This window comes from Eucyclogobius newberryi, unplaced genomic scaffold (assembly GCF_026437365.1).
Source record: "Eucyclogobius newberryi isolate DKJ021-1_F unplaced genomic scaffold, fEucNew1.0.hap1 SCAF_8, whole genome shotgun sequence".
Classification (NCBI taxonomy): domain Eukaryota; kingdom Metazoa; phylum Chordata; class Actinopteri; order Gobiiformes; family Gobiidae; genus Eucyclogobius; species Eucyclogobius newberryi.
The window spans coordinates 39,815,071-39,842,855 of NW_027316500.1; the positions used below are offsets into that span (position 1 = coordinate 39,815,071).

At 36.2% G+C, this 27,785-nt stretch overlaps 1 protein-coding gene across 1 annotated transcript; it reads right to left on the reverse strand.

Moving 5' to 3' along the window:
• Window positions 1-306: 306 nt before the first annotated feature.
• LOC140351231 (uncharacterized) lies at window positions 307-27,157 on the reverse strand. Its single transcript, XM_072436992.1, has 2 exons — window positions 26,886-27,157; window positions 307-939 (listed from the first exon to the last, which is right to left on the reverse strand). Exons 1-2 carry the CDS (start codon window positions 26,988-26,990, stop codon window positions 334-336), a joined length of 711 nt encoding a protein of 236 aa, XP_072293093.1. The 5' UTR covers window positions 26,991-27,157; the 3' UTR covers window positions 307-333.
• Window positions 27,158-27,785: the final 628 nt, after the last annotated feature.

The window sequence follows — 27,785 nt, forward strand, 5'->3', positions numbered from 1 at the left end:
AATCATTGTGAATTGTCCTGCAATTCTGCAGCATTGAGCGCAGCAGACATTCCCTGGAATAGCAGTCATTTCACAAGGAAGTGAGAGGCAGATTTGAGTCTAGTTCAACATTGCGTCCAGGACATCGAAGACATGTCTCCTGCATCTGCCCTCAAAAGTGTTCTACTAGAAGCCTTCGGCGTGACTTTAGCACCGCAGTTTGATTGCACTATCAGACGAGTGGAAAAGCTGCGTTTCCCATTGAATGAACTGAATTTATTTCCACAAATATGAAGTCGTTGCCAACCGTATTAGTAGATTCACTTTGACCATCAGGTGTCCCCAAAACACACATCAGTCCAGAATTTCACTCTCCTCTAGGACAGTTATACCCTCCAACTCTTGGCCACTTGTCTCTGGGCCAGGACTGAGGACCAGGAGTGGACCAGGACTCGCAGGAGGATCTAGGCCGGGACTGAGCGGGGGTTCTAGACTGGGACTGAGCGGGGGTTCTAGACTGGGACTGAGCGGGACCTCCCCATCCCTGGAGCTCATGCTGGCAGCCCGGGCGATCCGGGTGAGTGTCTGCTCATAGGGCGAAGGCAGGTAGACCATCAGGAAAACCCCGTCGTTCATGTCCTGCTCAGAGCCAGAGGAGGACAGCTGTTGACTCCGCCTCTGACTCCGCCTCTGACTCCGCCTCTGACTCCGCCTCTGACTCCGCCTCTGACTCTGCTCCCGCCGCAGAGTCGACAGCAGCTCGCAGTTGCGCTCGGGGTCCTGCAGGTCCTCCAGCGCGATCACCCCGGCCACTCCCAGCTTTCCTTCCAGCCGCAAACCCCGCCTCTTCCGCCACAGCAGGAGGAGCAGGAGGGCGACGAGCAGGAGGAGGGAGAGGCAGCCTGCAGTGATGGACGAGATGGAGCGGGTGCTGAGGACTTCGCTGGAGCTCTGCTGGCCCTGTGAAGGACGACACAGGGAGAATATTTATGTTTCGCATGATATCCCAGTTTCCTCTCTAAACATATCATTTTTAACCTGGAAACAATAAAAGTGTCCAATCTAATCCTAGAGATGTTTTATAATATCATTGAATCCACTTCATCCATAGATTTTTCACAGACATTTTAACTTCAAAGGGCTTTTCTCAGAAACATAACCTCTAAGTTCACACACCAAACGCAATAATCAATCACAACATGGTAAAACATCACACATTGTTCTATTATTGTGTGGCCAGTAGAGTCACTAGTCCAAACAGGACTGTGCTGTGGTTTTCATTCATTTCGTTGCAGTTGCAACACAGCTGCTTGACTCTACTAGATGTTTTATTCACCCCTGTGTTCTCGTGCACTTCATGTACTTTCAGCAAACGCACACTTCACTGAAGTGTCTGTCAAATGTAGCCGTTTCCAAATTAAGTCTGAATGTTTTTGTTTTTTTTGCGTTTTTTTGATGTCTGTTACTATTTCAGTTGGTTAGGTTTGTGTCATCCATTTCTTTGTTCCAAATCAATTTCCGTATCAATTTATTTTGTCCATGGCAAGAGTTTTGGTAGGAGAAGTTGATAGATCTAAAATGTCTGCAGTGCCTTATTATTTGTTATCAAAAGGCATAAAGTGCAGCCTTATGGTCCAGGGTTAAAGGTTAAAGAACATGTTCATGTACATGTACATGAACATGTACATGTAGCTGGCTTTGGGACTTTCTGTTTCTGTCAGCAGCACTATAAATTAATCCTATGGAAATAGGCAAACTCAAATCAGAACTTAAAACCATTGAAGAGCTGATTGATGAACTCCTTCACCAACATTATGTCTAGCAGACTCTCGAGTCCCCGCCGCATGCTACAGCGACAGCTGCTCCTCCTGACCCTAGCTCCACTCAGTCCTGGACTTTGGTTGTACAGGGAACCAAAAGGCTTTCCCCTCTACATTATTATTCTTTTGGCCCCAGCAATCAGGAAATCACCTCTGAATTCATCTTCTTCCTAAACTGCCACCCCAGAGTGCAGCAGCCATAGTGCAGCTGTGACATCCATGCAGCAACCTCCAAATGATGCGATAACAGCGTCAGAGACTCCCACGCTCTTCCCCTCCTTGTCCCAACAAACGGGGCCTGCCACAATATACCCCTGCCACAATATACCCCTGCCACAATATACCCCTGCCACAATATACCCCTGCCACAATATACCCCTGCCACAATATACCCCTGCCACAATATACCCCTGCAGACACAGCAGACCACAGGTCTCTGAAGACAACCATGAGGACCTTATTTGGGTCACATAATCTGACACGGCCCCAAATGCAGGCTATTCTGCCAGCACCCCTAAATGGGCTTAAGCACTGGATACTATGGGTCTAAGCCAAAGTCAAATCTATTAGGAGTTCACTTGCAGAAAACCAATATTTCTATGTTGGAACAGACATATGAAGAGCCTGGACACTTACTTCTGGAAAATGTCAAAGAAATACAAGAAGAAAAACCACACCGGGAACGAGGTTGGCAATGCTACATTTAAACTAGCTAGTTCTGCACCAGCCCCCACACGCCCATTCCAGCTCCAGTTCCAGCTCCGGGTCAGACACGGGGTGGAGGCGACTTTGGAGCGAGATAGACCCAGTGATTATGGTGGTTTTGCTGGAGATTACTGACAAGATTACAAAGACAGTGGACACAAAGATAGATGTGGCACTGGCAAAAATGCGGGATTAGAAATCCAAGAATGGCAAACTGGACACACGGGGCACAGCAGCCAAAGAGGAAGTCTCATTGTGTCTAAAACAGACTTGGACAGACTCATACACACATTTGTCTCCAGTAGATTAGACTACTGTAACGGCCTGCTCACTGGTCTCTCCAAACGAGCTGTAAAACAGCTGCAGTACATCCAGAACGCTGCTGCTCGGGTCCTGACGAGAACCAGGAAGTACCATCACATTAGTCCTGACTAGAACCAGGAAGTACCATCACATTAGTCCTGACTAGAACCAGGAAGTACCATCACATTAGTCCTGACTAGAACCAGGAAGTACCATCACATTAGTCCTGACTGGAACCAGGAAGTACCATCACATTAGTCCTGACTAGAACCAGGAAGTACCATCACATTAGTCCTGACTAGAACCAGGAAGTACCATCACATTAGTCCTGACTAGAACCAGGAAGTACCATCACATTAGTCCTGACCAGAACCAGGAAGTACCATCACATTAGTCCTGACTAGAACCAGGAAGTATGATCACATTAGTCCTGTTCTCAGGTCTCTGCACTGCCCCCTGTGGCTCAGAGAAGAGACTTTAAAGCAGCTCTGCTTGTGGACAAGTCTCTCCATGGCCAAGCACCAAAGTACATCTTAGGCATGTTAGTGCCATATGAACCATCTCAGAGTCTGAGGACCTCAGGGACCGGCCTCCTGCTGGTGCCAGAGTCAGGACTAAACATGGACCGGCCTCCTGCTGGTGCCAGAGTCAGGACTAAACATGCACCAGCAGGAGGCCGGTCCACAATACATGTTCGCGGATGTGAAGGGTCCAAGCCGTCTGTCTTCTGTGTGGAGACAGTGTGTCTTCTGTGTGGGGACAGTGTGTCTTCTGTGTGGGGACAGTGTGTCTTCTGTGTGGGGACAGTGTGTCTTCTGTGTGGGGACAGTGTGTCTTCTGTGTGGGGACAGTGTGTCTTCTGTGTGGGGACAGTGTGTCTTCTGTGTGGGGACAGTGTGTCTTGTGTGTGGGGACAGTGTGTCTTCTGTGTGGGGACAGTGTGTCTTGTGTGTGGGGACAGTGTGTCTTCTGTGTGGGGACAGTGTGTCTTGTGTGTGGAGACAGTGTGTCTTGTGTGTGGGGACAGTGTGTCTTCTGAGTGGGGACAGTGTGTCTTCTGTGTGGGGACAGTGTGTCTTGTGTGTGGAAGAATACAACATAAGAAGACATCATGAAACGAAGCACCACGACAAATACAAACACCTGGACATGACACATGACTCTATGTTCACTATGTTCTCTATGTTCTCTGTTCACTATGTTCACTATGTTCACTATGTTCTCTATGTTCTCTGTTCACTATGTTCTCTATGTTCACTACGTTCACTATGTTCTCTATGTTCACTATGTTCTCTATGTTCACTATGTTCTCTATGTTCTCTATGTTCTCTATGTTCTCTATGTTCTCTATGTTCTCTATGTTCACTATGTTCTCTATGTTCACTATGTTCACTATGTTCTCTATGTTCTATGTTCACTATGTTCCCTATGTTCTACGTTCACTATGTTCACTATGTTCTCTATGTTCACTATGTTCACTATGTTCACTATGTTCACTATGTTCTCTATGTTCTATGTTCACTATGTTCTCTATGTTCTCTATGTTCACTATGTTCTCTATGTTCTCTATGTTCACTATGTTCTCTATGTTCACTATGTTCTCTATGTTCACTATGTTCACTATGTTCTCTATGTTCTCTATGTTCACTATGTTCTCTATGTTCACTATGTTCTCTATGTTCTCTATGTTCTCTATGTTCTCTATGTTCTCTATGTTCACTATGTTCTCTATGTTCACTATGTTCACTATGTTCTCTATGTTCTATGTTCACTATGTTCCCTATGTTCTACGTTCACTATGTTCACTATGTTCTCTATGTTCACTATGTTCACTATGTTCACTATGTTCACTATGTTCTCTATGTTCTATGTTCACTATGTTCTCTATGTTCTCTATGTTCACTATGTTCTCTATGTTCACTATGTTCTCTATGTTCACTATGTTCACTATGTTCTCTATGTTCTATGTTCACTATGTTATCTATGTTCACTATGTTCACTATGTTATCTATGTTCACTATGTTCACTATGTTCACTATGTTCTCTATGTTCACTATGTTCACTATGTTCTCTATGTTCACTATGTTCTCTATGTTCTCTATGTTCACTATGTTCTCTATGTTCTCTATGTTCACTATGTTCACTATGTTCTCTATGTTCTCTATGTTCTCTATGTTCTCTATGTTCACTATGTTCACTATGTTCACTATGTTCCCTATGTTCTACGTTCACTATGTTCACTATGTTCTCTATGTTCTCTATGTTCACTATGTTCACTATGTTCTCTATGTTCACTATGTTCTCTATGTTCACTATGTTCACTATGTTCACTATGTTCACTATGTTCACTATGTTCTACGTTCACTATGTTCACTATGTTCTCTATGTTCTCTATGTTCACTATGTTCACTATGTTCTCTATGTTCACTATGTTCTCTATGTTCACTATGTTCACTATGTTCTCTATGTTCTATGTTCACTATGTTATCTATGTTCACTATGTTCACTATGTTATCTATGTTCACTATGTTCACTATGTTCTCTATGTTCACTATGTTCACTATGTTCTCTATGTTCACTATGTTCTCTATGTTCTCTATGTTCACTATGTTCTCTATGTTCACTATGTTCTCTATGTTCACTATGTTCACTATGTTCTCTATGTTCACTATGTTCACTATGTTCTCTATGTTCTCTATGTTCTCTATGTTCTCTATGTTCTCTATGTTCTCTATGTTCTATGTTCTCTATGTTCACTATGTTCACTATGTTCTCTATGTCCTATGTTCTCTATGTTCACTATGTTCTCTATGTTCACTATGTTCACTATGTTCACTATGTTCACTATGTTCTCTATGTTCTCTATGTTCTATGTTCTCTATGTTCACTATGTTCTATGTTCTCTATGTTCACTATGTTCACTATGTTCTCTATGTTCTCTATGTTCACTATGTTCACTATGTTCTCTATGTTCTCTATGTTCACTATGTTCACTATGTTCACTATGTTCTCTATGTTCACTATGTTCACTATGTTCACTATGTTCTCTATGTTCACTATGTTCACTATGTTCACTATGTTCTCTATGTTCACTATGTTCACTATGTTCACTATGTTCTCTATGTTCTCTATGTTCTCTATGTTCACTATGTTCTCTATGTTCACTATGTTCACTATGTTCTCTATGTTCTCTATGTTCACTATGTTCACTATGTTCTCTATGTTCTATGTTCTCTATGTTCACTATGTTCACTATGTTCTCTATGTTCACTATGTTCTCTATGTTCACTATGTTCTCTATGTTCTCTATGTTCTATGTTCTCTATGTTCACTATGTTCACTATGTTCTCTATGTTCACTATGTTCACTATGTTCTCTATGTTCTCTATGTTCTATGTTCTCTATGTTCACTATGTTCTATGTTCTCTATGTTCACTATGTTCACTATGTTCTCTATGTTCACTATGTTCTCTATGTTCACTATGTTCTCTATGTTCTCTATGTTCACTATGTTCACTATGTTCTCTATGTTCTCTATGTTCACTATGTTCACTATGTTCTCTATGTTCTCTATGTTCACTATGTTCACTATGTTCACTATGTTCACTATGTTCTCTATGTTCTCTATGTTCACTATGTTCTCTATGTTCTCTATGTTCACTATGTTCACTATGTTCTCTATGTTCTCTATGTTCACTATGTTCTCTATGTTTTCTATGTTCTCTATGTTCACTATGTTCTCTAAGTTCTATGTTCTCTATGTTCTCTATGTTCTCTATGTTCTATGTTCTCTATGTTCACTATGTTCTCTATGTTCTCTATGTTCACTATGTTCTCTATGTTCTATGTTCTCTATGTTCTCTATGTTCACTATGTTCACTATGTTCTCTATGTTCTCTATGTTCTCTATGTTCACTATGTTCTCTATGTTCACTATGTTCACTATGTTCTCTATGTTCACTATGTTCTCTATGTTCTATGTTCTCTATGTTCTCTATGTTCTCTATGTTCTCTATGTTCTCTATGTTCTCTATGTTCTCTGTTCTCTATGTTCACTATGTTCTTTATGTTCACTATGTTCACTATGTTCTCTATGTTCTATGTTCACTATGTTCCCTATGTTCTACGTTCACTATGTTCACTATGTTCTCTATGTTCACTATGTTCACTATGTTCACTATGTTCACTATGTTCTCTATGTTCTATGTTCACTATGTTCCCTATGTTCTACGTTCACTATGTTCTCTATGTTCACTATGTTCACTATGTTCTCTATGTTCACTATGTTCTCTATGTTCACTATGTTCACTATGTTCTCTATGTTCACTATGTTATCTATGTTATCTATGTTCACTATGTTCACTATGTTATCTATGTTCACTATGTTCACTATGTTCACTATGTTCTCTATGTTCACTATGTTCACTATGTTCTCTATGTTCACTATGTTCTCTATGTTCTCTATGTTCTCTATGTTCACTATGTTCTCTATGTTCACTATGTTCACTATGTTCTCTATGTTCACTATGTTCACTATGTTCTCTATGTTCTCTATGTTCTCTATGTTCTCTATGTTCTCTATGTTCTATGTTCTCTATGTTCACTATGTTCACTATGTTCTCTATGTCCTATGTTCTCTATGTTCACTATGTTCACTATGTTCTCTATGTTCACTATGTTCTCTATGTTCTCTATGTTCTATGTTCTCTATGTTCTCTATGTTCACTATGTTCACTATGTTCTCTATGTTCTCTATGTTCTATGTTCACTATGTTCACTATGTTCACTATGTTCTCTATGTTCTCTATGTTCACTATGTTCTCTATGTTCTCTATGTTCACTATGTTCACTATGTTCTCTATGTTCTCTATGTTCACTATGTTCTCTATGTTCTCTATGTTCTCTATGTTCACTATGTTCTCTAAGTTCTATGTTCTCTATGTTCTCTATGTTCTATGTTCTCTATGTTCACTATGTTCTCTATGTTCTCTATGTTCACTATGTTCTCTATGTTCTATGTTCTCTATGTTCACTATGTTCTCTATGTTCTCTATGTTCTCTATGTTCACTATGTTCTCTATGTTCACTATGTTCACTATGTTCTCTATGTTCACTATGTTCTCTATGTTCTATGTTCTCTATGTTCTCTATGTTCTCTATGTTCTCTATGTTCTATGTTCTCTATGTTCTCTATGTTCTCTATGTTCACTATGTTCTCTATGTTCTCTATGTTCTCTATGTTCACTATGTTCTCTATGTTCTATGTTCTATGTTCTCTATGTTCACTATGTTCACTATGTTCTCTATGTTCTCTATGTTCACTATGTTCTCTATGTTCACTATGTTCTCTATGTTCTCTATGTTCTATGTTCTCTATGTTCTCTATGTTCTATGTTCTCTATGTTCACTATGTTCTCTATGTTCTATGTTCTCTATGTTCACTATGTTCTCTATGTTCTCTATGTTCACTATGTTCTCTATGTTCACTATGTTCACTATGTTCTCTATGTTCACTATGTTCTCTATGTTCTCTATGTTCACTATGTTCACTATGTTCTCTATGTTCACTATGTTCACTATGTTCTCTATGTTCACTATGTTCTCTATGTTCTCTATGTTCACTATGTTCACTATGTTCACTATGTTCTCTATGTTCTCTATGTTCTCTATGTTCACTATGTTCTCTATGTTCTATGTTCTCTATGTTCTCTATGTTCTCTATGTTCACTATGTTCACTATGTTCTCTATGTTCTATGTTCTCTATGTTCCCTATGTTCACTATGTTCTATGTTCTCTATGTTCACTATGTTCTCTATGTTCACTATGTTCACTATGTTCTCTATGTTCTCTATGTTCTCTATGTTCACTATGTTCTCTATGTTCTCTATGTTCACTATGTTCTCTATGTTCTATGTTCTCTATGTTCACTATGTTCTCTATGTTCTCTATGTTCACTATGTTCTCTATGTTCACTATGTTCACTATGTTCTCTATGTTCACTATGTTCTCTATGTTCTCTATGTTCACTATGTTCACTATGTTCTCTATGTTCACTATGTTCTCTATGTTCTCTATGTTCTCTATGTTCACTATGTTCTCTATGTTCTCTATGTTCACTATGTTCACTATGTTCACTATGTTCACTATGTTCTCTATGTTCACTATCTTCTCTATGTTCTCTATGTTCACTATGTTCTCTATGTTCTCTATGTTCTCTATGTTCTCTATATTCACTATGTTCTCTATGTTCACTATGTTCTCTATGTTCTCTATGTTCACTATGTTCACTATGTTCTCTATGTTCTATGTTCTCTATGTTCTCTATGTTCTCTATGTTCTATGTTCTCTATGTTCTCTATGTTCTCTATGTTCACTATGTTCTCTATGTTCTCTATGTTCTCTATGTTCTCTATGTTCACTATGTTCACTATGTTCTCTATGTTCTATGTTCTCTATGTTCTCCATGTTCTCTATGTTCACTATGTTCTCTATGTTCTCTATGTTCACTATGTTCACTATGTTCTCTATGTTCTATATGTTCTCTATGTTCACTATGTTCTCTATGTTCTCTATGTTCACTATGTTCTCTATGTTCACTATGTTCACTATGTTCTCTATGTTCTATGTTCTATGTTCTCTATGTTCACTATGTTCTCTATGTTCACTATGTTCACTATGTTCTCTATGTTCTCTATGTTCACTATGTTCTCTATGTTCTCTATGTTCTATGTTCTCTATGTTCACTATGTTCACTATGTTCTCTATGTTCTCTATGTTCACTATGTTCACTATGTTCTCTATGTTCTCTATGTTCACTATGTTCTCTATGTTCTCTATGTTCACTATGTTATCTATGTTCACTATGTTCACTATGTTCTCTATGTTCTCTATGTTCTATATGTTCTCTATGTTCTCTATGTTCACTATGTTCACTATGTTCACTATGTTCACTATGTTCTCTATGTTCACTATGTTCTCTATGTTCTCTATGTTCACTATGTTCACTATGTTCACTATGTTCACTATGTTCTATGTTCTCTATGTTCTCTATGTTCTCTATGTTCTCTATGTTCACTATGTTCACTATGTTCACTATGTTCACTATGTTCTCTATATTCACTATGTTCACTATGTTCTCTATGTTCACTATGTTCTCTATGTTCACTATGTTCACTATGTTCTCTATGTTCTATGTTCTCTATGTTCACTATGTTCACTATGTTCTCTATGTTCTATGTTCACTATGTTCACTATGTTCTCTATGTTCACTATGTTCACTATGTTCACTATGTTCTCTATGTTCTATGTTCTCTATGTTCTCTATGTTCTCTATGTTCTCTATGTTCACTATGTTCACTATGTTCACTATGTTCACTATGTTCTCTATATTCACTATGTTCACTATGTTCTCTATGTTCACTATGTTCACTATGTTCTCTATGTTCTATGTTCACTATGTTCACTATGTTCTCTATGTTCACTATGTTCTCTATGTTCTCTATGTTCTATGTTCTCTATGTTCTCTATGTTCACTATGTTCACTATGTTCTCTATGTTCTCTATGTTCTATGTTCACTATGTTCACTATGTTCTCTATGTTCTCTATGTTCTCTATGTTCTCTATGTTCTCTATGTTCTATGTTCTCTATGTTCACTATGTTCACTATGTTCTCTATGTCCTATGTTCTCTATGTTCACTATGTTCTCTATGTTCACTATGTTCACTATGTTCACTATGTTCACTATGTTCTCTATGTTCTCTATGTTCTATGTTCTCTATGTTCACTATGTTCTATGTTCTCTATGTTCACTATGTTCACTATGTTCTCTATGTTCTCTATGTTCACTATGTTCACTATGTTCTCTATGTTCTCTATGTTCACTATGTTCACTATGTTCACTATGTTCTCTATGTTCACTATGTTCACTATGTTCACTATGTTCTCTATGTTCACTATGTTCACTATGTTCACTATGTTCTCTATGTTCACTATGTTCACTATGTTCACTATGTTCTCTATGTTCTCTATGTTCTCTATGTTCACTATGTTCTCTATGTTCACTATGTTCACTATGTTCTCTATGTTCTCTATGTTCACTATGTTCACTATGTTCTCTATGTTCTATGTTCTCTATGTTCACTATGTTCACTATGTTCTCTATGTTCACTATGTTCTCTATGTTCACTATGTTCTCTATGTTCTCTATGTTCTATGTTCTCTATGTTCACTATGTTCACTATGTTCTCTATGTTCACTATGTTCACTATGTTCTCTATGTTCTCTATGTTCTATGTTCTCTATGTTCACTATGTTCTATGTTCTCTATGTTCACTATGTTCACTATGTTCTCTATGTTCACTATGTTCTCTATGTTCACTATGTTCTCTATGTTCTCTATGTTCACTATGTTCACTATGTTCTCTATGTTCTCTATGTTCACTATGTTCACTATGTTCTCTATGTTCTCTATGTTCACTATGTTCACTATGTTCACTATGTTCACTATGTTCTCTATGTTCTCTATGTTCACTATGTTCTCTATGTTCTCTATGTTCACTATGTTCACTATGTTCTCTATGTTCTCTATGTTCACTATGTTCTCTATGTTCTCTATGTTTTCTATGTTCTCTATGTTCACTATGTTCTCTAAGTTCTATGTTCTCTATGTTCTCTATGTTCTCTATGTTCTATGTTCTCTATGTTCACTATGTTCTCTATGTTCTCTATGTTCACTATGTTCTCTATGTTCTATGTTCTCTATGTTCTCTATGTTCACTATGTTCACTATGTTCTCTATGTTCTCTATGTTCTCTATGTTCACTATGTTCTCTATGTTCACTATGTTCACTATGTTCTCTATGTTCACTATGTTCTCTATGTTCTATGTTCTCTATGTTCTCTATGTTCTCTATGTTCTCTATGTTCTCTATGTTCTCTATGTTCTCTGTTCTCTATGTTCACTATGTTCTTTATGTTCACTATGTTCACTATGTTCTCTATGTTCTATGTTCACTATGTTCCCTATGTTCTACGTTCACTATGTTCACTATGTTCTCTATGTTCACTATGTTTACTATGTTCACTATGTTCACTATGTTCTCTATGTTCTATGTTCACTATGTTCCCTATGTTCTACGTTCACTATGTTCTCTATGTTCTCTATGTTCACTATGTTCACTATGTTCTCTATGTTCACTATGTTCTCTATGTTCACTATGTTCACTATGTTCTCTATGTTCACTATGTTATCTATGTTATCTATGTTCACTATGTTCACTATGTTATCTATGTTCACTATGTTCACTATGTTCACTATGTTCTCTATGTTCACTATGTTCACTATGTTCTCTATGTTCACTATGTTCTCTATGTTCTCTATGTTCTCTATGTTCACTATGTTCTCTATGTTCACTATGTTCACTATGTTCTCTATGTTCACTATGTTCACTATGTTCTCTATGTTCTCTATGTTCTCTATGTTCTCTATGTTCTATGTTCTCTATGTTCACTATGTTCACTATGTTCTCTATGTCCTATGTTCTCTATGTTCACTATGTTCACTATGTTCTCTATGTTCACTATGTTCTCTATGTTCTCTATGTTCTATGTTCTCTATGTTCTCTATGTTCACTATGTTCACTATGTTCTCTATGTTCTCTATGTTCTATGTTCACTATGTTCACTATGTTCACTATGTTCTCTATGTTCTCTATGTTCACTATGTTCTCTATGTTCTCTATGTTCACTATGTTCACTATGTTCTCTATGTTCTCTATGTTCACTATGTTCTCTATGTTCTCTATGTTCTCTATGTTCACTATGTTCTCTAAGTTCTATGTTCTCTATGTTCTCTATGTTCTATGTTCTCTATGTTCACTATGTTCTCTATGTTCTCTATGTTCACTATGTTCTCTATGTTCTATGTTCTCTATGTTCACTATGTTCTCTATGTTCTCTATGTTCTCTATGTTCACTATGTTCTCTATGTTCACTATGTTCACTATGTTCTCTATGTTCACTATGTTCTCTATGTTCTATGTTCTCTATGTTCTCTATGTTCTCTATGTTCTCTATGTTCTATGTTCTCTATGTTCTCTATGTTCTCTATGTTCACTATGTTCTCTATGTTCTCTATGTTCTCTATGTTCACTATGTTCTCTATGTTCTATGTTCTATGTTCTCTATGTTCACTATGTTCACTATGTTCTCTATGTTCTCTATGTTCACTATGTTCTCTATGTTCACTATGTTCTCTATGTTCTATGTTCTCTATGTTCTCTATGTTCTATGTTCTCTATGTTCACTATGTTCTCTATGTTCTATGTTCTCTATGTTCACTATGTTCTCTATGTTCTCTATGTTCACTATGTTCTCTATGTTCACTATGTTCACTATGTTCTCTATGTTCACTATGTTCTCTATGTTCTCTATGTTCACTATGTTCACTATGTTCTCTATGTTCACTATGTTCACTATGTTCTCTATGTTCACTATGTTCTCTATGTTCTCTATGTTCACTATGTTCACTATGTTCACTATGTTCTCTATGTTCTCTATGTTCTCTATGTTCACTATGTTCTCTATGTTCTATGTTCTCTATGTTCTCTATGTTCTCTATGTTCACTATGTTCACTATGTTCTCTATGTTCTATGTTCTCTATGTTCCCTATGTTCACTATGTTCTATGTTCTCTATGTTCACTATGTTCTCTATGTTCACTATGTTCACTATGTTCTCTATGTTCTCTATGTTCTCTATGTTCACTATGTTCTCTATGTTCTCTATGTTCACTATGTTCTCTATGTTCTATGTTCTCTATGTTCACTATGTTCTCTATGTTCTCTATGTTCACTATGTTCTCTATGTTCACTATGTTCACTATGTTCTCTATGTTCACTATGTTCTCTATGTTCTCTATGTTCACTATGTTCACTATGTTCTCTATGTTCACTATGTTCTCTATGTTCTCTATGTTCTCTATGTTCACTATGTTCTCTATGTTCTCTATGTTCACTATGTTCACTATGTTCACTATGTTCACTATGTTCTCTATGTTCACTATCTTCTCTATGTTCTCTATGTTCACTATGTTCTCTATGTTCTCTATGTTCTCTATGTTCTCTATATTCACTATGTTCTCTATGTTCACTATGTTCTCTATGTTCTCTATGTTCACTATGTTCACTATGTTCTCTATGTTCTATGTTCTCTATGTTCTTTATGTTCTCTATGTTCTATGTTCTCTATGTTCTCTATGTTCTCTATGTTCACTATGTTCTCTATGTTCTCTATGTTCTCTATGTTCTCTATGTTCACTATGTTCACTATGTTCTCTATGTTCTATGTTCTCTATGTTCTCCATGTTCTCTATGTTCACTATGTTCTCTATGTTCTCTATGTTCACTATGTTCACTATGTTCTCTATGTTCTATATGTTCTCTATGTTCACTATGTTCTCTATGTTCTCTATGTTCACTATGTTCTCTATGTTCACTATGTTCACTATGTTCTCTATGTTCTATGTTCTATGTTCTCTATGTTCACTATGTTCTCTATGTTCACTATGTTCACTATGTTCTCTATGTTCTCTATGTTCACTATGTTCTCTATGTTCTCTATGTTCTATGTTCTCTATGTTCACTATGTTCACTATGTTCTCTATGTTCTCTATGTTCACTATGTTCACTATGTTCTCTATGTTCTCTATGTTCACTATGTTCTCTATGTTCTCTATGTTCACTATGTTATCTATGTTCACTATGTTCACTATGTTCTCTATGTTCTCTATGTTCTATATGTTCTCTATGTTCTCTATGTTCACTATGTTCACTATGTTCACTATGTTCACTATGTTCTCTATGTTCACTATGTTCTCTATGTTCTCTATGTTCACTATGTTCACTATGTTCACTATGTTCACTATGTTCTCTATGTTCTATGTTCTCTATGTTCACTATGTTCTCTATGTTCTCTATGTTCACTATGTTCACTATGTTCACTATGTTCTCTATGTTCTCTATGTTCTCTATGTTCACTATGTTCACTATGTTCACTATGTTCACTATGTTCTCTATGTTCTATGTTCTCTATGTTCTCTATGTTCTCTATGTTCTCTATGTTCACTATGTTCACTATGTTCACTATGTTCTCTATGTTCTATGTTCTCTATGTTCACTATGTTCACTATGTTCTCTATGTTCTATGTTCACTATGTTCACTATGTTCTCTATGTTCACTATGTTCACTATGTTCACTATGTTCTCTATGTTCTATGTTCTCTATGTTCTCTATGTTCTCTATGTTCTCTATGTTCACTATGTTCACTATGTTCACTATGTTCACTATGTTCTCTATATTCACTATGTTCACTATGTTCTCTATGTTCACTATGTTCACTATGTTCTCTATGTTCTATGTTCACTATGTTCACTATGTTCTCTATGTTCACTATGTTCTCTATGTTCTCTATGTTCTATGTTCTCTATGTTCTCTATGTTCACTATGTTCACTATGTTCTCTATGTTCTATGTTCACTATGTTCACTATGTTCACTATGTTCTCTATGTTCTCTATGTTCACTATGTTCTCTATGTTCTCTATGTTCACTATGTTCACTATGTTCTCTATGTTCTCTATGTTCACTATGTTCTCTATGTTCTCTATGTTCTCTATGTTCACTATGTTCTCTAAGTTCTATGTTCTCTATGTTCTCTATGTTCTATGTTCTCTATGTTCACTATGTTCTCTATGTTCTCTATGTTCACTATGTTCTCTATGTTCTATGTTCTCTATGTTCACTATGTTCTCTATGTTCTCTATGTTCTCTATGTTCACTATGTTCTCTATGTTCACTATGTTCACTATGTTCTCTATGTTCACTATGTTCTCTATGTTCTATGTTTTCTATGTTCTCTATGTTCTCTATGTTCTCTATGTTCTATGTTCTCTATGTTCTCTATGTTCTCTATGTTCACTATGTTCTCTATGTTCTCTATGTTCTCTATGTTCACTATGTTCTCTATGTTCTATGTTCTATGTTCTCTATGTTCACTATGTTCACTATGTTCTCTATGTTCTCTATGTTCACTATGTTCTCTATGTTCACTATGTTCTCTATGTTCTATGTTCTCTATGTTCTCTATGTTCTATGTTCTCTATGTTCACTATGTTCTCTATGTTCTATGTTCTCTATGTTCACTATGTTCTCTATGTTCTCTATGTTCACTATGTTCTCTATGTTCACTATGTTCACTATGTTCTCTATGTTCACTATGTTCTCTATGTTCTCTATGTTCACTATGTTCACTATGTTCTCTATGTTCACTATGTTCACTATGTTCTCTATGTTCACTATGTTCTCTATGTTCTCTATGTTCACTATGTTCACTATGTTCACTATGTTCTCTATGTTCTCTATGTTCTCTATGTTCACTATGTTCTCTATGTTCTATGTTCTCTATGTTCTCTATGTTCTCTATGTTCACTATGTTCACTATGTTCTCTATGTTCTATGTTCTCTATGTTCCCTATGTTCACTATGTTCTATGTTCTCTATGTTCACTATGTTCTCTATGTTCACTATGTTCACTATGTTCTCTATGTTCTCTATGTTCTCTATGTTCACTATGTTCTCTATGTTCTCTATGTTCACTATGTTCTCTATGTTCTATGTTCTCTATGTTCACTATGTTCTCTATGTTCTCTATGTTCACTATGTTCTCTATGTTCACTATGTTCACTATGTTCTCTATGTTCACTATGTTCTCTATGTTCTCTATGTTCACTATGTTCACTATGTTCTCTATGTTCACTATGTTCTCTATGTTCTCTATGTTCTCTATGTTCACTATGTTCTCTATGTTCTCTATGTTCACTATGTTCACTATGTTCACTATGTTCACTATGTTCTCTATGTTCACTATCTTCTCTATGTTCTCTATGTTCACTATGTTCTCTATGTTCTCTATGTTCTCTATGTTCTCTATATTCACTATGTTCTCTATGTTCACTATGTTCTCTATGTTCTCTATGTTCACTATGTTCACTATGTTCTCTATGTTCTATGTTCTCTATGTTCTCTATGTTCTCTATGTTCTATGTTCTCTATGTTCTCTATGTTCTCTATGTTCACTATGTTCTCTATGTTCTCTATGTTCTCTATGTTCTCTATGTTCACTATGTTCACTATGTTCTCTCTGTTCTATGTTCTCTATGTTCTCCATGTTCTCTATGTTCACTATGTTCTCTATGTTCTCTATGTTCACTATGTTCACTATGTTCTCTATGTTCTATATGTTCTCTATGTTCACTATGTTCTCTATGTTCTCTATGTTCACTATGTTCTCTATGTTCACTATGTTCACTATGTTCTCTATGTTCTATGTTCTATGTTCTCTATGTTCACTATGTTCTCTATGTTCACTATGTTCACTATGTTCTCTATGTTCTCTATGTTCACTATGTTCTCTATGTTCTCTATGTTCTATGTTCTCTATGTTCACTATGTTCACTATGTTCTCTATGTTCTCTATGTTCACTATGTTCACTATGTTCTCTATGTTCTCTATGTTCACTATGTTCTCTATGTTCTCTATGTTCACTATGTTATCTATGTTCACTATGTTCACTATGTTCTCTATGTTCTCTATGTTCTATATGTTCTCTATGTTCTCTATGTTCACTATGTTCACTATGTTCACTATGTTCACTATGTTCTCTATGTTCACTATGTTCTCTATGTTCTCTATGTTCACTATGTTCACTATGTTCACTATGTTCACTATGTTCTCTATGTTCTATGTTCTCTATGTTCACTATGTTCTCTATGTTCTCTATGTTCACTATGTTCACTATGTTCTCTATGTTCTCTATGTTCTCTATGTTCACTATGTTCACTATGTTCACTATGTTCACTATGTTCTCTATGTTCTATGTTCTCTATGTTCTCTATGTTCTCTATGTTCTCTATGTTCACTATGTTCACTATGTTCACTATGTTCTCTATGTTCTATGTTCTCTATGTTCACTATGTTCACTATGTTCTCTATGTTCTATGTTCACTATGTTCACTATGTTCTCTATGTTCACTATGTTCACTATGTTCACTATGTTCTCTATGTTCTATGTTCTCTATGTTCTCTATGTTCTCTATGTTCTCTATGTTCACTATGTTCACTATGTTCACTATGTTCACTATGTTCTCTATATTCACTATGTTCACTATGTTCTCTATGTTCACTATGTTCACTATGTTCTCTATGTTCTCTATGTTCTCTATGTTCACTATGTTCTCTATGTTCTCTATGTTCACTATGTTCACTATGTTCTCTATGTTCACTATGTTCACTATGTTCTCTATGTTCTCTATGTTCTATGTTCTCTATGTTCACTATGTTCACTATGTTCTCTATGTTCACTATGTTCTCTATGTTCACTATGTTCTCTATGTTCTCTATGTTCTATGTTCTCTATGTTCACTATGTTCACTATGTTCTCTATGTTCACTATGTTCACTATGTTCTCTATGTTCTCTATGTTCTATGTTCTCTATGTTCACTATGTTCTATGTTCTCTATGTTCACTATGTTCACTATGTTCTCTATGTTCACTATGTTCACTATGTTCTCTATGTTCACTATGTTCACTATGTTCACTATGTTCTCTATGTTCTCTATGTTCACTATGTTCACTATGTTCACTATGTTCTCTATGTTCTCTATGTTCTCTATGTTCACTATGTTCTCTATGTTCTCTATGTTCACTATGTTCACTATGTTCTCTATGTTCTCTATGTTCACTATGTTCTCTATGTTCTCTATGTTCTCTATGTTCACTATGTTCTCTAAGTTCTATGTTCTCTATGTTCTCTATGTTCTATGTTCTCTATGTTCACTATGTTCTCTATGTTCTCTATGTTCACTATGTTCTCTATGTTCTATGTTCTCTATGTTCTCTATGTTCTCTATGTTCACTATGTTCACTATGTTCTCTATGTTCTCTATGTTCTCTATGTGCACTATGTTCTCTATGTTCACTATGTTCACTATGTTCTCTATGTTCACTATGTTCTCTATGTTCTATGTTCTCTATGTTCTCTATGTTCTCTATGTTCTCTATGTTCTCTATGTTCTCTATGTTCACTATGTTCTCTATGTTCTCTATGTTCTCTATGTTCACTATGTTCTCTATGTTCTATGTTCTCTATGTTCACTATGTTCACTATGTTCTCTATGTTCTCTATGTTCACTATGTTCTCTATGTTCACTATGTTCTCTATGTTCACTATGTTCTCTATGTTCTATGTTCTATGTTCTCTATGTTCTCTATGTTCTATGTTCTCTATGTTCACTATGTTCTCTATGTTCTATGTTCTCTATGTTCACTATGTTCTCTATGTTCTCTATGTTCACTATGTTCACTATGTTCTCTATGTTCACTATGTTCACTATGTTCTCTATGTTCACTATGTTCTCTATGTTCTCTATGTTCACTATGTTCACTATGTTCTCTATGTTCACTATGTTCACTATGTTCTCTATGTTCACTATGTTCTCTATGTTCTCTATGTTCACTATGTTCACTATGTTCACTATGTTCTCTATGTTCTCTATGTTCTCTATGTTCACTATGTTCACTATGTTCTCTATGTTCTATGTTCTCTATGTTCTCTATGTTCTCTATGTTCACTATGTTCACTATGTTCTCTATGTTCTATGTTCTCTATGTTCCCTATGTTCACTATGTTCTATGTTCTCTATGTTCACTATGTTCTCTATGTTCACTATGTTCACTATGTTCTCTATGTTCTCTATGTTCTCTATGTTCACTATGTTCTCTATGTTCTCTATGTTCACTATGTTCTCTATGTTCTATGTTCTCTATGTTCACTATGTTCTCTATGTTCTCTATGTTCACTATGTTCTCTATGTTCACTATGTTCACTATGTTCTCTATGTTCACTATGTTCTCTATGTTCTCTATGTTCACTATGTTCACTATGTTCTCTATGTTCACTATGTTCTCTATGTTCTCTATGTTCTCTATGTTCACTATGTTCTCTATGTTCTCTATGTTCACTATGTTCACTATGTTCACTATGTTCACTATGTTCTCTATGTTCACTATGTTCTCTATGTTCTCTATGTTCTCTATGTTCTCTATGTTCTCTATGTTCTATATGTTCTCTATGTTCACTATGTTCTCTATGTTCTCTATGTTCACTATGTTCTCTATGTTCACTATGTTCACTATGTTCACTATGTTCTCTATGTTCTATGTTCTATGTTCTCTATGTTCACTATGTTCTCTATGTTCACTATGTTCACTATGTTCTCTATGTTCTCTATGTTCACTATGTTCTCTATGTTCTCTATGTTCTATGTTCTCTATGTTCACTATGTTCACTATGTTCTCTATGTTCTCTATGTTCACTATGTTCACTATGTTCTCTATGTTCTCTATGTTCACTATGTTCTCTATGTTCTCTATGTTCACTATGTTATCTATGTTATCTATGTTCACTATGTTCACTATGTTCTCTATGTTCTCTATGTTCTATATGTTCTCTATGTTCTCTATGTTCACTATGTTCACTATGTTCACTATGTTCACTATGTTCTCTATGTTCACTATGTTCTCTATGTTCTCTATGTTCACTATGTTCACTATGTTCACTATGTTCACTATGTTCTCTATGTTCTATGTTCTCTATGTTCACTATGTTCTCTATGTTCTCTATGTTCACTATGTTCACTATGTTCTCTATGTTCTCTATGTTCTCTATGTTCTCTATGTTCACTATGTTCTCTATGTTCTATGTTCTCTATGTTCTCTATGTTCTCTATGTTCTCTATGTTCACTATGTTCACTATGTTCACTATGTTCTCTATGTTCTATGTTCTCTATGTTCACTATGTTCACTATGTTCTCTATGTTCTATGTTCACTATGTTCACTATGTTCTCTATGTTCACTATGTTCACTATGTTCTCTATGTTCTATGTTCTCTATGTTCTCTATGTTCTCTATGTTCTCTATGTTCACTATGTTCACTATGTTCACTATGTTCACTATGTTCACTATGTTCTCTATATTCACTATGTTCACTATGTTCTCTATGTTCACTATGTTCACTATGTTCTCTATGTTCTCTATGTTCTCTATGTTCACTATGTTCTCTATGTTCACTATGTTCACTATGTTCTCTATGTTCACTATGTTCACTATGTTCTCTATGTTCTCTATGTTCTATGTTCTCTATGTTCACTATGTTCACTATGTTCTCTATGTTCACTATGTTCTCTATGTTCACTATGTTCTCTATGTTCTCTATGTTCTCTATGTTCTATGTTCTCTATGTTCACTATGTTCACTATGTTCTCTATGTTCACTATGTTCACTATGTTCTCTATGTTCTCTATGTTCTATGTTCTCTATGTTCACTATGTTCTATGTTCTCTATGTTCACTATGTTCACTATGTTCTCTATGTTCACTATGTTCACTATGTTCTCTATGTTCTCTATGTTCACTATGTTCACTATGTTCACTATGTTCTCTATGTTCTCTATGTTCACTATGTTCACTATGTTCTCTATGTTCTCTATGTTCTCTATGTTCACTATGTTCTCTATGTTCTCTATGTTCACTATGTTCACTATGTTCACTATGTTCTCTATGTTCTCTATGTTCTCTATGTTCACTATGTTCTCTAAGTTCTATGTTCTCTATGTTCTCTATGTTCTATGTTCTCTATGTTCACTATGTTCTCTATGTTCTCTATGTTCACTATGTTCTCTATGTTCTATGTTCTCTATGTTCTCTATGTTCTCTATGTTCACTATGTTCACTATGTTCTCTATGTTCTCTATGTTCTCTATGTTCACTATGTTCTCTATGTTCACTATGTTCACTATGTTCTCTATGTTCACTATGTTCTCTATGTTCTCTATGTTCTATGTTCTCTATGTTCTCTATGTTCTCTATGTTCTCTATGTTCTCTATGTTCTCTATGTTCACTATGTTCTCTATGTTCACTATGTTCTCTATGTTCTATGTTCTCTATGTTCACTATGTTCACTATGTTCTCTATGTTCTCTATGTTCACTATGTTCTCTATGTTCACTATGTTCTCTATGTTCACTATGTTCTCTATGTTCTATGTTCTATGTTCTCTATGTTCTCTATGTTCTATGTTCTCTATGTTCACTATGTTCTCTATGTTCTATGTTCTCTATGTTCACTATGTTCTCTATGTTCTCTATGTTCACTATGTTCACTATGTTCTCTATGTTCACTATGTTCACTATGTTCTCTATGTTCACTATGTTCTCTATGTTCTCTATGTTCACTATGTTCACTATGTTCTCTATGTTCACTATGTTCACTATGTTCTCTATGTTCACTATGTTCTCTATGTTCTCTATGTTCACTATGTTCACTATGTTCACTATGTTCTCTATGTTCTCTATGTTCTCTATGTTCACTATGTTCACTATGTTCTCTATGTTCTATGTTCTCTATGTTCTCTATGTTCACTATGTTCACTATGTTCTCTATGTTCTATGTTCTCTATGTTCCCTATGTTCACTATGTTCTATGTTCTCTATGTTCACTATGTTCTCTATGTTCACTATGTTCACTATGTTCTCTATGTTCTATGTTCTCTATGTTCACTATGTTCTCTATGTTCTCTATGTTCACTATGTTCTCTATGTTCACTATGTTCACTATGTTCTCTATGTTCACTATGTTCTCTATGTTCTCTATGTTCACTATGTTCTCTATGTTCACTATGTTCTCTATGTTCTCTATGTTCTCTATGTTCACTATGTTCTCTATGTTCTCTATGTTCACTATGTTCACTATGTTCTCTATGTTCACTATGTTCTCTATGTTCTCTATGTTCACTATGTTCTCTATGTTCTATGTTCTCTATGTTCACTATGTTCTCTATGTTCTCTATGTTCACTATGTTCTCTATGTTCACTATGTTCACTATGTTCTCTATGTTCACTATGTTCTCTATGTTCTCTATGTTCACTATGTTCACTATGTTCTCTATGTTCACTATGTTCTCTATGTTCTCTATGTTCTCTATGTTCACTATGTTCTCTATGTTCTCTATGTTCACTATGTTCACTATGTTCACTATGTTCACTATGTTCACTATCTTCTCTATGTTCTCTATGTTCACTATGTTCTCTATGTTCTCTATGTTCTCTATGTTCTCTATATTCACTATGTTCTCTATGTTCACTATGTTCTCTATGTTCTCTATGTTCTATGTTCACTATGTTCACTATGTTCTCTATGTTCTATGTTCTCTATGTTCTCTATTTTCTATGTTCTCTATGTTCTCTATGTTCTCTATGTTCACTATGTTCTCTATGTTCTCTATGTTCTCTATGTTCTCTATGTTCACTATGTTCTCTATGTTCTATGTTCTCTATGTTCTCTATGTTCACTATGTTCTCTATGTTCTCTATGTTCTCTATGTTCACTATGTTCACTATGTTCTCTATGTTCTATATGTTCTCTATGTTCACTATGTTCTCTATGTTCTCTATGTTCACTATGTTCTCTATGTTCACTATGTTCACTATGTTCTCTATGTTCTATGTTCTCTATGTTCACTATGTTCACTATGTTCACTATGTTCTCTATGTTCTCTATGTTCTCTATGTTCTCTATGTTCTCTATGTTCTATGTTCTCTATGTTCACTATGTTCACTATGTTCTCTATGTTCTCTATGTTCACTATGTTCACTATGTTCACTATGTTCTCTATGTTCTCTATGTTCACTATGTTATCTATGTTATCTATGTTCACTATGTTCACTATGTTCTCTATGTTCTCTATGTTCTATATGTTCTCTATGTTCTCTATGTTCACTATGTTCACTATGTTCACTATGTTCACTATGTTCTCTATGTTCACTATGTTCTCTATGTTCACTATGTTCACTATGTTCACTATGTTCACTATGTTCTCTATGTTCTATGTTCTCTATGTTCACTATGTTCTCTATGTTCTCTATGTTCACTATGTTCTCTATGTTCTCTATGTTCTCTATGTTCACTATGTTCACTATGTTCTCTATGTTCTATGTTCTCTATGTTCTCTATGTTCTCTATGTTCTCTATGTTCACTATGTTCACTATGTTCACTATGTTCTCTATGTTCTATGTTCTCTATGTTCACTATGTTCACTATGTTCACTATGTTCTCTATGTTCTATGTTCTCTATATTCACTATGTTCTCTATGTTCACTACGTTCTCTATGTTCTCTATGTTCTCTATGTTCACTATGTTCACTATGTTCTCTATGTTCTCTATGTTCTCTATGTTCACTATGTTCTCTATGTTCTCTATGTTCACTATGTTCTCTATGTTCACTATGTTCTCTATGTTCTATGTTCTCTATGTTCACTATGTTCTCTATGTTCTATGTTCTCTATGTTCTCTATGTTCACTATGTTCACTATGTTCTCTATGTTCACTATGTTCACTATGTTCTCTATGTTCTCTATGTTCACTATGTTCACTATGTTCTCTATGTTCACTATGTTCTCTATGTTCTCTATGTTCTCTATGTTCACTATGTTCTCTATGTTCTCTATGTTCTCTATGTTCACTATGTTCACTATGTTCTCTATGTTCTCTATGTTCTCTATGTTCACTATGTTCTCTATGTTCTCTATGTTCACTATGTTCACTATGTTCACTATGTTCTCTATGTTCACTATGTTCTCTATGTTCTCTATGTTCTCTATGTTCACTATGTTCACTATGTTATCTATGTTCTCTATGTTCACTATGTTCACTATGTTCTCTATGTTCACTATGTTCACTATGTTCACTATGTTCTCTATGTTCACTATGTTCTCTATGTTCTCTTTGTTCTCTATGTTCACTATGTTCTCTATGTTCACTATGTTCTCTATGTTCACTATGTTCTCTATGTTCTCTTTGTTCTCTATGTTCTCTATGTTCTCTATGTTCTCTATGTTCACTATGTTCTCTATGTTCACTATGTTCACTATGTTCTCTATGTTCACTATGTTCTCTATGTTCTCTGTTCACTATGTTCTCTATGTTCACTATGTTCTCTATGTTCTCTTTGTTCTCTATGTTCACTATGTTCTCTATGTTCACTATGTTCTCTATGTTCACTATGTTCACTATGTTCACTATGTTCTCTATGTTCTCTATGTTCACTATGTTCACTATGTTCTCTATGTTCACTATGTTCACTATGTTCTCTATGTTCACTATGTTCTCTATGTTCTCTATGTTCTATGTTCTCTATGTTCTCTATGTTCACTATGTTCACTATGTTCTCTATGTTCTCTTTGTTCTCTAAAGCCAGATCACAGAGCGCGGCTGCTGTTAGAGCCAGTTTTCTTGTGGCAGCAGAGGTCAGCAGAGGTCAGCAGAGGTCAGCAGAGGTCAGCAGAGGTCAGCAGAGGTCTCCCCGCCCTTCACTGAGGGGGAATTTATCAAGAACTGAATGCTTAAAGTTTGTGACACCGTTTGCCCAGAAAAAAGGCAATTGTTTTTAAATGTGATCCTGATCTTGAGCCTGAGCCTGAGCCTGATCTTGAGCCTGATCTTGAGCCTGATCTTGAGCCTGATCTTGAGCCTGAGCCTGAGCCTGATCTTGAGCCTGATCTTGAGCCTGAGCCTGAGCCTGATCTTGAGCCTGATCTTGAGCCTGATCTTGAGCCTGAGCCTGAGCCTGAGCCAAACACCGTTGCAGAACGTCAGCTCGAGGAAAATGTCCAACAACAGCTTGTGAAGAAGGGAAAGGATTTCATTGCATATTCCACTATGAGACACTGATACTTCTGATATTGCCCAGCTCTCTTTTTTCATGCGTGGAGGGGACTCGAGCCCGAGGAGTGGATTCGAGCCTGTGGAGGGGACTCGAGCCCGTGGAGGGGACTCGAGCCTGTGGAGGGGACTCGAGCCCGTGGAGGGGACTCGAGCCTGTGGAGGGGACTCGAGCCCGTGGAGGGGACTCGAGCCCGTGGAGGGGACTCGAGCCTGTGCAGAACAGAGGAGTTGTTGGGTTTACAGTCACTGCACGACTACGAGGAAAGAGCTCTTTGAAGAGGCGTCTACATGTGATAAACTTGTGGGACTGACGACAGATGGAGCTCCTGTGATGAGCGGGAAGAAAGTGGATTGGTGGAGAGGATCAGAGGAAAGATGCAGGAAGAAAAGGTCGCAGGTCACAGGTCGTAGGTCACAGGTCGTAGGTCACAGGTCGTAGGTCACAGGTCAGCTGACAGGTTATCATTGTATCATACACCAGTGGCAAAGCATTGAAAATGGAGGATGTGACGAGGCCGTTACAGCAGCTTCACTTCATCAGTTCAGTTCACAACATGTGACTTGTGTCACAGACGTGCGAGGGCGGAGCCAGGGAAGGTACTGGAACCATTTTTCGAGTTGCATAATTTTGAAAAATAAAATATTTAAATTAGAAAAATAAATAAAAGTGTAGTTATTATAAAGTATTCTCAATATTTGTTATTTTACAATGTTTTACACTAATCTGTATTTTGAATATAAATGCGTCCACCAGAGGGAGCTCACGGGCCAGGCTCAAAGTATAAAATAAACTCTTTGAACACATTTGAAGCAGATTAGTCCAGTTCATTGGATCATGATGGGTTTGACCTCAGTCAGAAGAGCATGTGTCACATACACACTGCACTGTCTTCTAATGTCATTTTAAAAATATATGTTTGAGGAATTCATATATGCATACATTTATGTATTTTGTGGAATATTATGGAACACATGTTTTCTTCCATTTTCTTATCTTATTTTAAAAGCATGAGCAGGTGGTAGAGTATCCAATACTTATTCAGTATAAAAGAGTATAAAGGTATAAATATATGTACAATATGATTTATGAGTCAATGTAACTAGACAAACTAAACATTAAATCATGCACAGATACTGGTATACAAAATAATACTAATAATACTAATGATAATAGTAATAGTAATAATACTAATAATCATAGTAATAAAATGGGTTAACATAAAAAGGAAGTGCACTCACTGCTAATTGCTTGTCGGTGGAGGGCAAAGCCGAGGGCGGCGTCCAGTCCAGAGAATCCCGACCTGCCGGACCAAACTGCCAGCTACTGTCCAGAAGAGAACGCATGGTGATCCACAGAGAGGGGCCCAAGAGAGAGGAGAAGGGCCCCACACAGCCAGGGGCCTCACGGGACCACCTGAACTCACCAGACGACAGAGAGATGAAGACAAGTGCGGAAAGGTACAAGTCCAGCGTGTGGTCTGAGAGAGACTGACGAGTGACCAGTATGTGGTAAACAGAGAGGGGGGGTGGTCCACAGACGTCACTGGGTAAAGGGCGGGGCAGCAGGATCATGGAGCATCAGGATCTGTTGTGCTCCATTTGATACTTTTGATCCATTCACAGCCGAGGCATGAGTGTTTCTCAATGATGGGAGAATCATAAACACCATTATATGGGTTTTATTCAGGACTTATGCCGTTGTGCTGAGTTCCCGCCCACTTTTGGGTGAAAATATTCTGTTTAATTAAATTGTGGAAGATGGAAATTGACGGATCTTCTTCCCTTTTTGTTTTAAAAGACTGAGAACCGACCGTCAGAACCTCAGCATTCTCCCAGATGTTTGAAATAACGACAAATGGAGGATAAAGAGTGTTTATTTTAAAAGGAAATAGTCTTAATTGTGATAATTGTAATAAGCTTTCCAAAATGTATTCAGTTATTCCTGTATTTTATTAATTCTATTTCAATCGTGTGTTATTCACGTTAACATAAATTACCATCACAATCGAAAAGGAGCCGAGAGAACAAACAAATCTTATAAATATCTGCCACAAAAACAACACAAATACAAAAGATGGTTCTGAACACATTTTGTTAAACCACTTTCACTTACAACATGCCACACTTTAATGAGTCTTT

Excerpts from the sequence above, each read along its gene's own strand:
- LOC140351231 (XM_072436992.1), bottom strand. The coding sequence starts at position 26,990 with ATGCGTTCTCTTCTGGACAGTAGCTGGCAGTTTGGTCCGGCAGGTCGG. Across the intron at positions 940-26,885 it reads CCACCGACAAGCAATTAGCA|GGCCAGCAGAGCTCCAGCGA; the intron begins GTGAGTGCACTT and ends CGTCCTTCACAG.